At 38.9% G+C, this 17,521-nt stretch overlaps 1 protein-coding gene across 2 annotated transcripts in view; it reads left to right on the top strand.

Moving 5' to 3' along the window:
- Nucleotides 1–10,237, top strand: part of tsc22d3 (TSC22 domain family, member 3) — a 50,869-nt gene extending 40,632 nt beyond the window's left edge. The window contains exons 1-3 of one of the 2 annotated variants that reach the window (XM_057850034.1): nt 7,178–7,741; nt 8,136–8,187; nt 8,802–10,237. In XM_057850034.1, the coding sequence (XP_057706017.1) occupies nt 7,617–7,741; nt 8,136–8,187; nt 8,802–9,059 (435 nt within the window). In that variant the 5' untranslated portion in view covers nt 7,178–7,616 and the 3' untranslated portion in view covers nt 9,060–10,237. Of the gene's footprint in view, nt 1–7,177; nt 7,742–8,135; nt 8,188–8,801 lie in introns of those variants that run through there. The other variant, XM_057850033.1, reaches the window with a different exon arrangement.
- Nucleotides 10,238–17,521: the final 7,284 nt, after the last annotated feature.

Here is a 17,521-nt window from a genome sequence, read left to right on the forward strand (position 1 = left end):
TATCAGTGTTGTCCCATGAAAAGATTGTCAAAGTGTCATTTTGTCAGTGTTGTCCCACAGTGTTGTCCCCCCTTAAATATCTGCAGAAATGCGAGGGGTGTACTCACTTTTGTGATACCCTATCTATCTATCTATCTATCTATCTATCTATCTATCTATCTATCTATCTATCTATCTATCTATCTATCTATCTATCTATCTATCTATCTATCTATCTATCTATCTATCTATCTATCTATCTATCTATCTATCTATCTATCTATCTATCTATCTATCTATCTATCTATCTATCTATCTATCTATCTATCTAGATACATATATATACATATATATACATATATATACATATATATACATATATATATAGATAGATATATAGATATATATACAGTATGAATAAAAATAACCAATTTTTTTTTACCTTTTAAAACTGACAAAAACGTAAGCAATCTACATAGTCAGCGGTTTTACCAGCTGTCAACACATTCAGTCCCCTCAGAAGTAACTGAAAATGACTTTTTCTACATTTACCCATGGGAACATAGCTATTGTTTCATCCTCATGTCACAGGTGACACCCAGTCAGCTCCACAACTCTGCAGGCAAATCTGCTGGAGTCTCTGGGAATGGACTCTGTGTTTGCAAATATTAGCGGGGCATCAGTCACCCTCATATGAAAAACGTACACATGCTGTGGTGTGCTGGAACGAGAACGCGTGGCCGACTGCACCAAACAAACACGAGTCAGCCTATAATCTCACATACACATACTTGAAGGCCTGGCTCCCCTCAGGGTTAGTCCCAGTTGTTTGTGACTTGGGTCACACAGCTGCACACCCGGCTGGAACGAGATAACAAAAAAAAAGCAGGCAAATTAAGGGAATACAGTATTAGACAAGAGCTGGAGGGTTAGCAAGATAGGCCACATCTAATCAAATGATGCAAGATAATTCTCATTAAATTCCCTTATGTACCAAGAGAAGAACGTTTAATGCATAAATTTAAAATACTTGAATTGCTTTGTAAAGTATTCAAGTATTGCACCGTCTTAGAATTCGCCTCCATGAAGTCCTAATTAAATGTGACAAGAATCATACCTCTTTGCATTTTCTGTTTGCAGCCATGTATGTTTTTGGCAAGTAAATTACATGTTAACACCAAAAGTCCTGACTTTGGAATGCAAATCAAGTGTCTATTTCTAGTTCTTATTATTGCTATAGCCTTGACAACCAAAGCCACATTGTTTGTCTTTCTAAGTGATTTCTTTGCACATACCCAACCAGGAATCACCCTTGTGGTTCAGAGACTGCCCATTATGTCATTATGGAAAACCCTGTCAATGTATAGCCTGCCATTTACGTGGAAGAATATGCTAATGTGTGAATTGATCAAGTGACGTTGCAGTGAATATGAAACTTCCAAACTAAGACAGAATAAACCTCGAAGCATGGTTTGCATTTAAATCATTCTTTTCTGGATTGTAGCTTCTCTATTTTGAGTACCACACAGAATTATTCATGATGGTGCTGCAGTACAGTATGTACCCATCAGTGTCATCATTCTAGAGCCGAGAGAAACTCTAGTGAGACATATACTGTACACGCAATGTCACAAAGTCTCGACAGCTGAGGTCGACAGTATGCTGATTGAAAAGATGAATGTTGTCAGGTGGTTTTGACCCTACTCTGTAAATTTCCACAAGTGTGAACACGAATGGTTGTTTGTCTTTGAGTTCCTTGCGATTGGTCGGTGACCGATCCAGGGTGTGTCTGACATCCCAGTGAAAGTCACCTCACTCACAATGGTAATGACGACAAGAATAATGGAAAATCGATGGATGATTTTGACTAATATATTGTCACAATCCTCCTGCTGTTTGAGTTGTAAAGTGTCACATAAAACGTCAAGGGCTTTGACATAGCTTTTTACAGTTCCATGCTGTTTTAACACCACTCTGCCAATTGCAAGTGCCACCTGACATTTTGGAATGCATCCATTGAATCATTACTACAGTCACTTACAGTGATTTCTTCCAAGCTAATCCATTAACGTTGATAGTTGGTCTTGTGTGTGGGTTGAGTGATCGCAAATGCTCCTTGATGAGGGATTGACTGTTTCACATCGAGGGAAAAGCAATATCATCATGACATAACTTGGCCCCGAATTGGTAATTGCTCATTCTTATGATTTGTAGAAGGATCTACTGTTGAGTGATTCATTTTAAATGAGTAAAAATAAGTTATAAAGGCCAGGCAGCCCTTTTGGAGCAGGGACACTTATTTGGATGATTTAAGCTTCAATCACAATTAGGCATTGCTCCCAATCAATTATCAAAGATACCTATGTATAATGCCGTAATGAAAAAAATATTTATATATTGTAATGTTTTTAATTATAATAAATACAGTATAATGATCATCTATAAAAGTATGAGAGTAATATTTCGAGTGTGTGCTTTGTGTTCAATAAAATAGACCCAAATTCAGACATCAGGTATAGTTATGTAAATGGAGACGAGTTCAAAATTATTTCAAAATTCATAGTTTTTGTGATAATGTTGTTTGGTGGGGTATCATTAGATTTTCCTTTCAATGTAAAATGTCTTGGCTTGACAAAATAAAGGTTGTGAAACATTGGTTTCAATCGCAACGATCGATATGATATTAATTCTGTGTAGCTTTCAATAAAAACATTTTCTTACATCAGACCAGAAGTTGTATGTAAAAGAACAACTAAAAGGGCAGCTGCTTCCAGATGTGTGTTATCCACAGACTTAACCTTCTAGTTGCTAGTGGTTATAGAGCAGGTCAGATCATACCAATTTAAGCGCCAGTCTGAGCATGGTACGCACAGCAATGACTGACGGCATGTCCAGAGATGTTGCTTGTAATCAATTGTCCCATTGTGTCATTGTGGAAATGAGCAAGAGTCAAAGGGGTGCTGCTTCACTTGGAGGCCAACATGGGACAGCGTCACACATGTCTAACGGAGGCTAATTTTCCTCAACATTTGTCGGGATGTGCCCTCCACCATGCTGATCCACCCCAGAGATTTGCCTGCCACTTTCAGCACTTTGGCTATCATGACAGACCTTTCAGCTACTCGCCACCTTACTCACCTAGTTTATTCAAGAGACCAGACCGGCGGTAAGTGGTGTGGCACAGCATTAGGTCATTAAAAAAAATAGTTATATTTCAGTGTTGAAAGGAAATTAACGCATGCAGTTTCTTTAAATTGAACTAATCCTATATATACATTACTATATAGAGCATTGCATTTGTAGCTATTGCAGTTTACAGGCAGTGTGATTAGAACTTCCTTGATATTCTGACTTTATATTCATTGGTTATTTGACTTTAGTTTTCCCTTTAGACAGCGTTTGGCAACCCTTGAGATTCTGTGTTCAAACACGCAACATGCATTGCTGCTTGTACTAGTAAAGCTGGAAATTGAATATATATATATTATCTTTCAATTGAAAAAACAAAACACCTTTGATATCTTTAAAGTCAAGGTCAGGACTTGTATTTTGCAGTATGCATTGGCGGTTTGTAGTCCTTTTTTTGGGGTGGCTAAAAAGCACTTCTTGAGCTGGGAAACTTGTGTTATGGTTCCACCCGAATCGTCTTCAGCTATTGGTGAAGATGAATCACAGTGTTATACAACCTAGTTGGCTGTACCACAAGGAACATTTGATGGAAAGAGTGGTCCATGATCGCAAGCTTTTGAACAGATTGGTGCAGGCAAAACATAGACGAGCTATGAAGTTTTCCACATAAGTATGAGGGAATTTATCGGAGTTTCAAAATGATTCAATTAAAATCCTCTCTTTTATATGTCCTTAAACCGCTACATCTGTCACACTGGGAATCATTTAACTATGATTTGCCCTTGAGTCTGTATTTTATTGTATGTGCATCTAAACTTAAGGAAATTGATATGACAACTTCCCCTCTCCCAAATAGGACTACTGTATCAGGGCAAGATAAGCCCTTCAACCCAAGAGCACAAAGCTTAAAGTGCCTGTGACACGAAAAAGCATGTTTATTTCATAATACACGCGGTATTTTATGCCCCTGAATGATATGGGCCGCTTGGATGTGTGTGGAAGCGATCGCTATTTTTATTTAGTTTTTTGAATCCCGCGCCATGAAAATGAGTGACTTCCGGCTTCGGTCTTGCATTGAGGAGGAGGGCGCTGTGACGTGTACGGTAGAAGACGTCCTCTTCACGCTACAGTGTACTGTTGTGTATGAGGACGATGGATTCAGCTGATTTTGCGGATTAATACGTTTATTTTTCGCATCACGCCAGCCAAACGGCTGCAGAAAAATCATTCTGTATGAGGGAGAGGCGTATGCGCCTTTTTGGAGTTTCAAAAGGTTCCCATTCACCGTGGATATTTACTGTGGGACCATTGGACTTACGAGGAAGTGAGTAAACATCTTGTTTTGTATTATGTCAAATATGAATACAGCGATTACAAAGTAAACACTACAAACTTCCTTTAAATGAAGGACTACTTACGTTTGATCATTGATAGGCATGTAAAAAGCTCTCCTAATGCTCATTAGCAGCAGCACGTTAGCTGCACAACAACTCCAGCCACCCTCCTCCGGGGAACGAACTGTAAATTGCTCTCCGCCGGGCGGTTTACCGATCCACGGAGGCAATCGACAACCGAGTCGTCATGTTAAATAATCCAGGATAGTTATGTGTGATTTTCCGCTTCGAAGACTTTGAAGCATCACTCGGTTCGGGTTAGCATGTTGGCTAGCTGTCACGCCTTCTGGTTTGTTTACATTCTCCGAAGCCGGGGAAGGGAAATGACATATGTCCAATTTAGGTGTCATAAAATATCGTTCGGGAGGTGCGACAGTAAAGGTGAAGTCGACAGTTTTGACCATTATGGAGTAATTTTGCCATGTCGTCCTGAATAAATGCATTTTTATTATTTCATATTACATTCAGCACAAGACTGTTATTTGTCATGACCATGCCATTTATTTAGCAATTGGGGAAAATACTTGGATAAAAAGAATATCCTGTAAAAATATTGAAGTAAAGAGACAGAAACAATGACATTTTGCCGCTCTCTTCGTCGCGTTTTCCTCGTTGTGAATAGTTCCCCCTCGACGGGCTGACTGGTCCTTCTCAAGCCATTTATATAGCTATTGGGGAAAATACTTGGATAAAAAGAATATCCTGTAAAAATATTGAAGTAAAGAGACAGAAACAATGATATTTTGCCGCTCTCATTGTCGCGTTTTCCTCGTTGTGAATAGTTCCCCCTCGACGGGCTGACTGGTCCTTCTCAAGCCATTTATATAGCTATTGGGGAAAAATACTTGGATAAAAAGAATATCCTGTAAAAATATTGGAGTAGAGAGACTGAAACAATGACATTTTGCGGCTCTCTTCGTCGCGTTTTCCTCGTTCTGAACAATTCCCCCTCAATGGGCTGAATCAAGGGTGGGCAAACTATTCCACAAAGGGCCACAGTGGGTGCGGGTTTTTGTTCATACCCATCATGAGGACAGCCTTTCACTAATCCGGTTTCTTACAAGTGCAATCAGTAAATTTCAGTCAGGTGCTTCTTGTTTCCACTGATACCTCATTGGCTAAACTGTCTGTGCTGAATAAGTTTGAACAAAGACCAGGACCCACTGCGGCCCTCGAGGACCGGTTTGCCCTCCCCTGGGCTGAATAGTAAAACCGATGAGCCCAGTCTACCGCTGACGTCATCCACCTGTTGGGGACGCGAAAGCCCTATAATGGTAGGCGTGGCTAACCGGCAGATTAAAAGACTAATTTCTCATCATCTGTGCTTTGCTAAATTGTTGTATATAGTCGAATCGTCTCAAAATATGATTCTCATTCACATAATAATGCCATTTAAGACTTTTTTTCTCGTGTCATATGCTCTTTAATATTAAAGCTGACAGCTGCACTGTCACAGACTTTGGTCATAATAGCTTATGACCCCACTGAGTGGGTCTTCTCTTTAACTTCAAAGGCCTTCACACTCCACATATTTTTATTGCAGTTCCATTTCTGCTGCCAATGTGGCATGGTAAATCCATGCATTGAGGAATGTTTTATTTTGCAGAACACCAATTAAATGAATTGTAATTTTACAGATAACCTGCATGAAATGTTATTTTCCTCACCGTTCTGCTGGATGATTGTGCACTGTACCCATTTTAATGTATTGAGCTAGTGTATACGATAACATTATTAAGTAAATTCACTGTGCAAACATGAAGCAGTTGTATACATTTTAGAACAATTGCCGAGGGAATTACAGCCGTCATACAAAAACATCCTCAATGAAACCCAATGTTGCAAGCAATAAATCAGTAGCCTACACAGATACAATTGGAACAAAGTGTGACATACACAGACACACGTTCAATGTGTTTGTACGTGTGAAAACAACTAGCATTGCACAATAATTTTGCGCGTACAAAACGTGCATGTTTTTCCTCTCCGTCTCGTGCTCTGTGGGCAACAAGCACCACAATCTTTTTGACGCTGTGCTCTGCTAATATTGCATCACACAAAATAACGTTGTCAAAAGGTCACACATGGTTGACGATTTGTCTAGTGAGATTTAGCATGTTATTGGTATGCACGAATGCAATGTGCCTGATCTGCATTTCATTCCTTAACGATTTTCCAAGGTCGAGCTCAGCTTGGAAAAGACAGAAGATTTTAAAAATAGATTCAGAAAAAGTCGTCTGGAAAATTCCTGTGTGAATGTATAACTCAGTAAACTCACCCTACTACTGCACATTGTGTATGAGCTGTTGTAATATGTAATATAGCCACTAGATGTCAACAAAGTGCGAGCACACAAGGAGGGGAAATTCACCAAAAGACAGAATGGAAAATTACCTTCACGCCGCACATGGTGGTGCACTTAGCAGTACTGTACATTCTGTCACAAAAAACAATGAGAGATAAACCAGGCGTGACTTGGGAAGTTGTTTATCTCGTGCACTCTCACGTTTGTAACAAGAACATAATTTCATGCCAACAACAAATTACATTAAATTCCCGTGTTGGCTGATCCAAATTAAAATCATGTGAGTTGCAACGTGCACCCATATAAATAAATAAACAAACCGACAATAGTACTATAATTCCCACTTTGCACTTACTATAAAATAACCTTAAAATGTGATTTGAGTAGACATCACTAATTGGTACTGTAATTAGTGCTTTTCATGCGCACTAGTTCTAATGTAAAAGTTGCTCCTGGTTAACTTGTGATTATAGGCTTTTTCTGAATACGATGCCAAGTTTCCCCAGCATACCCAAACGCACCACCCTCCCCTCTTCAACGAACGGAGCCATCAACTAATTTGAATAAATTATGCACGCGTCATATGACGTCACAGGCCAAGGCGTTTATATACTGATTTGTGGCAGAAAATAGCACAGCAGACAGTCGCTTGATTAGGAAGCGGAGCTTAGTTAATCACGACACAGCACTTGCCCTGGCAGTTAGTGCATCGACAGCATCAAAGCGGACTTACTTGCATTAATTTTAGAAGACGGAACCGATTCGCAAACTTGGCGAGAAGCATTTTCCAAACGAGTTTGGCACTGACCATGAGCACGGAGATGTTTGCTAAATCGTCAATGGAGGTTGCCGTCTACCAGCTGCACAACTTCTCCATATCTTTCTTCTCCTCGCTACTCGGAGGAGATGTTGTGTCGGTCAAACTTGACAACAGGTAAAAATCATCCCGTCGAACTATTAAATCAGAGGGTGTTAGCCATTTCAAATATTTCTGTGTTTGAACCATTGACGATTAGTTTTAGTAGTCGTGCCACAAAATTAATAATTTCATCCGAAATACGTCTTAAATCTCTGCAAGGAATGCGTTTTTATCTGCATTTTGTATATTTGAAAGAAGGATGCGGCCAAGTAGGCCACAATGTGTGACCGTTACATCAAAGAAAAAAGAACTGATCAAAGAGCTTTCAGTTGTTGCAGGTTTTTCCCCTTTGTGCTGCATCCCTCTGTGCATTTAGCAGTTGTGCTGTATACATGTATTGTATTCTTGTAAGTTTACAAATATGTTGTTTTAAAAGGAGATTAACGGTTTTTCTTTTTTTCTCTTGCAGTGCCTCTGGTGCTAGCGTGGTGGCCATTGACAACAAGATAGAGCAGGCAATGGTAAGCTTACAGTAAAACACACACGCAAATATAACAATGCCAAACGATAAGAGAAAAAAATGTATTTTAAATATATTTAATGTGATATAAAGTTGCAGTTTTTCAGACCTTTTAGTTTAGGCTTTTTCCCTTTTACTTTACAAAACATAGTACTTTAATTCGCCCAAACTGCGCACATGGAATTTTCTAGAGATGTTTTTCCTATTTCTGTTGTGGTTTCATCATGTGAGTTGAAGATATTGGCAGTTAATTCTGTGAAAACATTTTCACTCAATAATACTTTAAAAGCCCTCCTTTTTTGTGGCGTATTTAATAACAGCAACAACAACATACAGTGGGGAGAACAAGTATTTGATACACTGCCAATGGGGAAACCCATTGGCAGTGTATCAAATACTTGTTTTCTCCCCACTGTATATAGCTAATTTACTGGCCGTGCATACATGAGTAGATATTAAATTGACACAAGTTGACTTTCACTTTGTCAAATTTTAGGGGCAGTCTGGATCACTGCTTTGTAGCATCAGTCTCATGCTCCTAACTGCACATGATGTAGCTGCAGATGATGGATTAACAAAGTAAACTAATACACTTCTCTCCCGTTAACATTACAGGACCTGGTCAAGAACCACCTAATGTATGCGGTGCGGGAGGAGGTGGAAATTCTCAAGGAGCAGATCAAAGAGCTGGCGGAAAAAAACGACCAGTTGGAGAGGGAAAACTACCTGCTGAAGAACCTGGCAAGTCCGGAACAGCTAGAGAAGTTCCAGTCTCGAATCCCCACAGATGTTCTGCTCCCACTGGACAATCAGAGCGTCCAGATGATGTCAGAGCAGCAGACCTGCAGTCGCAATACAGGCTCTGCTGTGTAAGTGGCTCTGCCTTGGGGCGGGCAGAGCCACTGTCCCTTTTCAGCAATGGACCTCCATGCTTTTTTTGCGCTACAGAATTACTGCCGCTGAAAAACCATAGTGGCGCTGAGGGCTTGGCATTGTGTCCATAAATGCCCGATGGGACAAACACTTGACTCTGATAAGCACAAAACTTCAGACCAGCGCTGTGTCGAACTGTTCTCTCATCCCGTCCAATTCTGCGCTGTATTGTCTTGTAGAAAATGAGCGTTAAGAATAAAGAGCAGGCCCACCGGATACAAATGAGTGATGCTTTCAGAGTTACCCAGTGATTGTCCTTTTGATCTCGATTGGGCTGTTCCTGCCGGTGCTAATTTGGAACGTGTGAGCACAAGTGAGGCTACTTCCTGTTGGCCCGCGTGAGATTTTTTGACAAGCAGTGAGCCCCCATCTCGTGGATCAGTTGGATACCTGAATGCAAGTGTCAAGAATTCCCAGGTGCACATTAACATGGACTTATCCTCTGTGTATTATCTGTTGACGCACATTAACAAAAGTAATCAACAAGATGAGCAGAGGTCAAGCTTAGAGCAATGTAATTGAGTTGGTGGACTGATTCATATTCTGTTGTGATTAATAACTTGTATTATCTGCACTTGGGGCTTGCTGCCAATGGGGGTAATTCACCTGCCCTATTCCGTATTTCTTGTTGTTTGTTATTTGACAAAATCGTTTGTTTTGTAAAGTAAATGCTTTTCTGAGATTGTTTTCCTGACACTGAAGGCAAGGCAAGCAGTGGATGGTATTTCAGATGTTTTCAATCCATCTGCTGTTTTGTTACTCTTTTGCCATTTTAATAACGATGGCATGACAACAGTGCCTGTATGTAGTACAAGAGAGAAACGCATTTCTAAGAGCTCTGCTTATGCTGTTTTATTTTTCTCAAGCTACCAAAGATTTTATTTTCCTTTCCTTTTTTTTTTTTTTAAATTTGTTTAATCACAACAGCAGAAAGAGGAGCCAACTACCAGGACCATGTGTTTAAAATTCACAGGGATAAGTTGTGTTTGAGTTAGTTCTAAAACCTTGTGTTTTGTAAAGATAATGGTATTATTGCTGTACAGTATCCGGAAAACATTTGTTTGTTACGCTCTTTGGATACAACTGCACATTTGCAATAAACCATATGTTTACTTATACTGTCTGTTTGTCTTAATTTGACCCATGTTGGTGTTGATATTCCTTTTATGATTGCGCAATAGGTTTAAAAAGTATTGTCTGTAGTTTAATGTGAAAAATCCTATTAAAATCAAGTTGTGCTCACCGCATCATAAGTTACATGAAAAAGATTGAATTGGAACACTTTAGTGTGATAGTGGTAAAGGTCTTGACAAGACATGACAGTCAAACTGACCTAATCTGTAATGGACAGCATTGTGTTAAAATGTTTAGATTGGACACATTTATTTCATTGCCAAATGTTCTACAGCATTCACACGGACCTTTATGTCAACAAAAGTTGAAGTCCACGTAGCCCCATTCATCTCCGGTTCACATTACTTGTAATATAGTTACTTTAATCTCATAATTTTACTATTCTCTTCACCTAATTAGGCTAAAAGTAGATTTGTGTTGATAAAAACTTTGTCTCAGCCTGTGAAACCCCAAAACTTCACGTAGCATTAAAATAAGCAACAAAGTGGCTTCAGTGTTGTAATTCTACAATTATAATCCTTTAATTTTACAATATATGACTTTTTGTAATATTACGGCTGTAATCTCGTAATATCACAATGTATGACTTCGTTCTTGTTGGATAGCGACTCAGCTCAACTCAGCCATCTATCGACAGCGCGAAATTTGAATGTGCGACATTATGGGTCAAACTGGCGACATCCGCCACACTTGATATATGTCGCCTGTCGCGAGGCCGTCTGTAGCACTTAAACTCGCGTTTGCATTGACTTTGTATAGGAATTAATTACGCGACGAGGAAAAAACGTGCCTGGTCTGAACGCAGCTTTGGAGCTCATTAGCTTAATAATTTATTTTTTTCATCCAAGGGGCGAAGAAAATTAAGTGTAGCTGATCAATTTTCCCACCAGCTCTTGTGCTGTTCCCAAAATCAAAGAGTCTTGGGTGTTAATATTTAAAAAACATTTTGTATCCTGACTTTACTTTGTGCTGTTGAGCCTCTGTGAAATCAAATGATCTGTTCAACGGTTCATGACATTCACAATATCCGTCAAGGCATAACAAACCTTGCATTCCTGGAAGTAGGAACGCCACTGTGACATGTTTGGAAAATGTGGATTTGCAAACAACTTTGTGAGCCACCAGTGTGTCGAACAATAAAAGCATGTGATGGATAAAATACAGGCAGGGTGACGCGCAAGGCCATGGGCCTCCAATCTTCAGACGAATCAGCTTTAAAAAACAAAGTTCATAGCTTTTCAGAATATGTAGACACATTTCACAATCTGATAGTTAGACAGTTATGATGAAAACAACTTCCAAAACCAGTCGTTAATTCCAGCGTGAGAAGCAAGGTGGCCATAATTATAGTGAAGTAATGCTGATTCCAGTAGATTGCCATCTTAGTAACTTGTCCGAGGAGCATTTTCCCTCAGACATATTGGCAGCCAGTCAATGCAGCCGATGTGTAACTTAATACGCTGTGGCTTTCCTACACAAGACTGTCGTCCATCCTAGACACTGAGCAGAGACTTCACAGCAGACTTTGACAAACACAACTTCCAAAGATCAAAGACCCACAAAAAACAATGCTCTTTTGTTCCTTTATTGAAATTTTAACTTTTATAAGTGAAAGGATGGGTTATTTGTTGTAAGGAACAACTGAGGGGTTGTGCATTTTGTATGTTAAAAACTTACCAGAAATGTATTAAAAGTACGACTCATAACTATTTTCAAGCAAAAATTTCATCGGACAACACATTCATATACCGGTAAGTGCATTCAAGCAGAAATAATCTACTTTAAAATAAAACTTAATTTCCTGATGTGCAGCAGTGAAGAAAAACATACAATAAGAATGGCCATGCTTAGAAAGGGCATACATATTACCGGTAATAATGCTGGTTCTACTTTAGCCAATGAAATGCAAGCATCCCAGATTCCTTTTAATGTCAGTAAAACTCATTGTCCAATGCACCTTTGTTCAAGTCTAACAGTGTCTGTGCGCGTGAGCATAACTGACATCATAGTCAACACAGCAATACATGTCTGAGCTCAAAAGAGGTACCATTTTTTTGTTTGGATATATATTTTTTATAATCTAAGGTAAAAAAATTTGTGATTCAATGCTTTGAGCAAATGTCTTTCTGTACCTAATTATCATTAATTCAGTATTTTTTTCTGTCCCTTTAAGTTTATACTTAGACTTCGCTATCAGTTGATGGGAAAGTATAACAAACATAGTTATAAAATTCTCAGCTTTTACCAAATGCAAAGATAATCACCTATAATTTCAGGATCAATAGCAATATTTAACATATCATATAAAGTTTTTCCCAGAAATAGCGACTTTTTTTTTTTGGTGCAATTTTGACATGTTTTCAACAGCTAACAAATCACTCAGTTTTCACATCAGAAACTTAAACTTGAGGAGAGCATGCGGAACTATCTTAATTTTACTCAACAAAAGCAAATTTAGCATTTTTGTATATAGAATCACAACTTATTTAGGTTAAATTCCAATGTCATTATTGCCTCAGCATCTTTTGCAGACTATCTGGCCTTCGTCGTTTTTAGATTGAAATGTTACATAAAATAAATACGTAAAAGCCGAATTTGTGTTTTGTATGGATGCATAAATGTCTAAATTACTAGTTGTTGTTTTTTTAAAATAAACAGGCAGTTGACGGAAAATGACCTGATTGTTTAAACGTAAAGTTACACTATTGTGTATGGATGCAAAATCGAACCTGGCAGCCATCACAAAACAAAGAGCTTTTACGGTTGGAAATTCTTGTAAATAATGCCGAAATCCTGGAATTTCTAGATGTGAAAGTAAAACAGTCTAGATTCTTGGTTAAAAAAAAGCAAAAAAAACCCCAAAAAACGGGCATTCATCAGTTATTTTATGTAAATATTTCATGCTAAAAATACGCAATTTTTTTCCATTCATTTAACTTTTTTCCACAGCGTTTCAAAGTGCATGCATGGTGCTATTTTATATAATATTTACCTTGAATCCTCGACCAATTCACTCTTGAGACACTCCTGCCAGCTTGTATGCACTAAAACCTTTTTCCTGTTTCCACCCAAATCTGGCGTTAGAACGCAGCGTGTGTTTGAGTTCACAGTAAAAGCTGCCACGACTCTCTGCCTGGCACAGCCCCATACGGGAAGCCGTGGCGCAATATCTATAGGAGCTCTCTCGTCAACTGATAGTGACGTCTATGGTTTATAGAACAGCCATATCTGTTGCAAGCGGCCACTTTTCACCCATTTGTCAGGTTTTACTTCATCCTACACATAACAGAAAGAAGTGTATTCACAAATCGCGGAACGGGCAAATATAGCAATACCTAAATGTATTTTTTGTCCACCAATCTTCTCGAACAGTTGATAAGCTTGCCCAATTAAGTATAAGAGTGCTTGCATAATTGACTAAACACCATTTGGGAGAAAAATATGTGAATTTCACGACTGTGTGTCTGTATTGATATACAACCTAAGTGAAAAGTTTCCGTTTGTGTCCAACAAGAAAGTTTGCAAGTCTGGTTCATTAGTTTTATGGTATTGGAAGAGCTACTATTGGCCTCGAGCCAGTATACTATGAAAATGAATAGGGAAAACCTTAACAAATTTGATTCCTTTTAAAACCAATACCACATACTGTGTAAAGAGTACTAGTATTTTATCTAGGCTCAAGATGATTCATCCGGCTATAGCCACTGTACTGCCACAAAGAAGCTAGAGTGATCACAAAAACATAAGAGTCTTGTCTGCACTTTGAAAATGCATTCATTCAATTCATGTAAAATACTTCCCAGTACCAAGTATTTGTTTGTCAACAAACAGATGTGCCTAACATTTCAGGTTATACAACCGAGATGGCCATGATGATAATATATTTGTATAAGCCAAAGTTTAAGGATACGTTATATAATTTGGGTCAAAGTGGCTGACTATTGAAAGAAACAAAACATTCTACTGAAGTTTACCCATGATCAAGCAGCAAAGAGAAGAGTTTGTTTTGGATTTTCAGTCTTATGTAATACAAAAAAAGACTACCAATCATCTTAGCCACATCTGTTTCAGATGGAAAAGCTAGCCTTGCGCTGGGATACATTTGCTTTGCCACAGTGTGGTTAAGTTTGCACGCAGACGGAGAATTTAGAACTAGCATAACTTATGCATTCCCTAAAATGTCGCCCTAAAAAAAAGTGAAACGAAATAAATGCAAGACCCTTCGCAAAATTTTGTAAAAAGGGGCGCAGATCGGATTTCGTGTAATATGACCAAGGACATGGCCCAAGTTCTAAGTAACACAGTTCAAAACCAGTGCACAGTATTGCTGACAGCTGGTTACATAAAATGGAATTGTGCCACTATTGATTGCTCTTGTTTACAAGGTGAAGGTTCATATTGCTTTTATCTTGTCAAATGTCTTCACAAAGTGCTCCATCAGCGATTTTAGAATTAATATAGGTCGGTAGAGGAAAAAAAGTGAAGAAAAACAATGATAAAAAGTGTCATAAGTTTAATTTAGGCATTCTTTTCTTGCCAACCTTTTATGATTTTTTTTGTAAAATGTTTTAATTATTATGTCTTGATAATCATCATATTAGTAAATGTAATGAAATACACATTGTAATACAGTATATGTACAATGTAATAGGTGTGGTACATGTTATCATCTATAATTTCCTATTGTGAAATCTTATTTTGCATTGTTTGTGCAATATTAAACGAATGGGTTTAATGTGTGTACAGTGCAAAAATTTGAAAACTGACTAAAAACTACTGCAACACTGACAGTAAAAATACTCGCTGGACACATTATTGGGTTGATTTGCAAGGAATTCACTTTTAAGAGAATTTGAGAAAATATGCAATATAGTGAAATTTGTTCTTTCATTTCTAGTTTTTGTTCCTGTGTTTTCTTGTGTGTTCTTGTGTTTTCTGACTTGTCGTTCTCTTCCGTTACCTGCTTAGGGACTGCTGATTTAAGTAGCATTTTGCTACTGAACATTGTACAGTGGGGCAAATAAGTATTTAGTCAACCACTAATTGTGCAAGTTCTCCCACTTGAAATTATTAGAAAGGCCTGTAATTGTCAACATGGGTAAACCTCAACCATGAGAGACAGAATGTGGAAAAAAACCCAACAGAAAATCACATTGTTTGATTTTTAAAGAATTTATTTGCAAATCATGGTGGAAAATAAGTATTTGGTCAATACCAAAAGTTCATCTCAGTACTTTGTTGTACCCTTTGTTGGCAATAACGGAGGCCAAACGTTTTCTGTAACTCTTCATTGTCGCGTCCTGCTGCTTGTCAGAATTTGTTTTTGTTGCAGAGCTGGCTGTTGGAGCGTGCCGAGTTGCACCTGCAGCTAATCCCTGCTCGTCAGCTATAGTATATACAGTAAACGCAGGCTATCCGGGAGAAGAAAGCCGATATATTTCCCTTGCTGGTCGCCATTAACACGTACTGCTTTCGAGTCGCGTTGTATTTGCCTTCTAGTCCGTCGGACATCTTAGTTTTGTGATCCTCTACCTTGTGCAGGTATTGAGTGTATTTTTGTTCGTCTTTTTGGCTCTGCCCTCCGCTCGGTTTTCGCGTGTTTGATCCCTGTGGACCTATTTGTCACGGACCCCTTTTGTTATTCCCTTTTTACCGCGTCCGTTTGTTTTGTTTTATTTGTGATTAATAAATCCCTGAACGCTTCCCCTCTGTTGTCTGTTTTGGGGTTCAATCTTGTTCTCCGCATCCGCGGATCACAACATTCATAAACTTTTCACACACTGTTGCTGGTATTTTGGCCCATTCCTCCATGCAGATCTCCTCTAGAGCAGTGATGTTTTGGCGCTGTCGTTGGGCAACATGGACTTTCAACTCCCTCCACAGATTTTCTATGGGGTTGAGATCTGGAGACTGGCTAGGCCACTTCAGGACCTTGAAATGCTTCTTAGGAAGCCACTCCTTTTTTGCCCTGGCTGTGTGTTTGGGATCATTGTCATGCTGAAAGACCCAGCCACGTCTCATCTTCAATGCCCTTGCTGATGGAAGGAGATTTTCACTCAAAATCTTTCGATACATGGCCCAATTCATTCTTTCCTTTACACAGATCAGTCGTTCTGGTCCCTTTGCAGAAAAACAGCCCCAAAGAATGATGTTTCCACCCCCATGCTTCCCACTGGGTATGGTGCAGTTCAGTATTCTTTTTCCTCCAAGCACGAGAACCTGTGTTTCTACCAAAAAGTTTTATTTTGGCTTCATCTGACCATAACACATTCTCCCAGTCCTCTTCTGGATCATCCAAATGCTCTCTAGCGAACCACAGACGGGCCTGGACGTGTACTTTCTTCAGCAGGGGGACACGTCTGGCAGTGCAGGATTTGAGTCCCTGGCGGTGCATTGTGTTACTGATAGTAGCCTTTGGTACTGTGGTCCCAGCTCTCTGTAGGTCATTCACCAGGTCCCCCCGTGTGGTTCTGTGATTTTTGCTCCCCGTTCTTGTTATCATTTTGACGCCACGGAGTGAGGAGGGAGTTGAAAGTCCGTGTTGCCCAACGACAGCCCCAAAACATCACTGCTCTAGAGGAGATCTGCATGGAGGAATGGGCCAAAATACCAGCAACAGTGTGTGAAAAGCTTATGAAGAGTGACAGAAAACGTTTGGCCTCCGTTATTGCCAACAAAGGGTACAAAACAAAGTGTCGAGATGAACTTTTGGTATTGACCAAATACTTATTTTCCACCATGATTTGCAAATAAATTCTTTAAAAATCAAACAACGTGATTTTCTGGGTTTTTTTTTACAGGCCTCTCTAATATTTTCAAGTGGGAGAACTTGCACAATTAAAGGAGACCTAAGTGTTCTGATTGTCCTCTGATCAACACACACATTCACTCGCTACAGCAACTCTATGCTGATGATTTATGACTAAAATCTGACACGAACATCTATGACCCACATTTCAACAGTTGTGGTTGTTTGAGAAAACCCAATCATGTCCAATCACAATGAAAGAAGTATACTACATAAATGCATTAGGTATGCATTCCAAAGACTCCACTCTTAAATATTTTGAAACTTAATATCTTAAAGTCAAATGTGGAGTGTTACTAATTACTGGTGGTTCAAGGGAATATAATATGATTTTGTTAAACCAGGAACACTTGAGTTTGAAATGAACAACAACAAAAATGCTCAAGAAACAAATGGAGCTTGTACACACAAGAAAGCCCGCAAACAGTTTGCTGAAGACATGTCAACAAAGCACATGGAT

This window comes from Corythoichthys intestinalis, chromosome 11, assembly GCF_030265065.1.
Source record: "Corythoichthys intestinalis isolate RoL2023-P3 chromosome 11, ASM3026506v1, whole genome shotgun sequence".
Lineage (NCBI taxonomy): Eukaryota > Metazoa > Chordata > Actinopteri > Syngnathiformes > Syngnathidae > Corythoichthys > Corythoichthys intestinalis.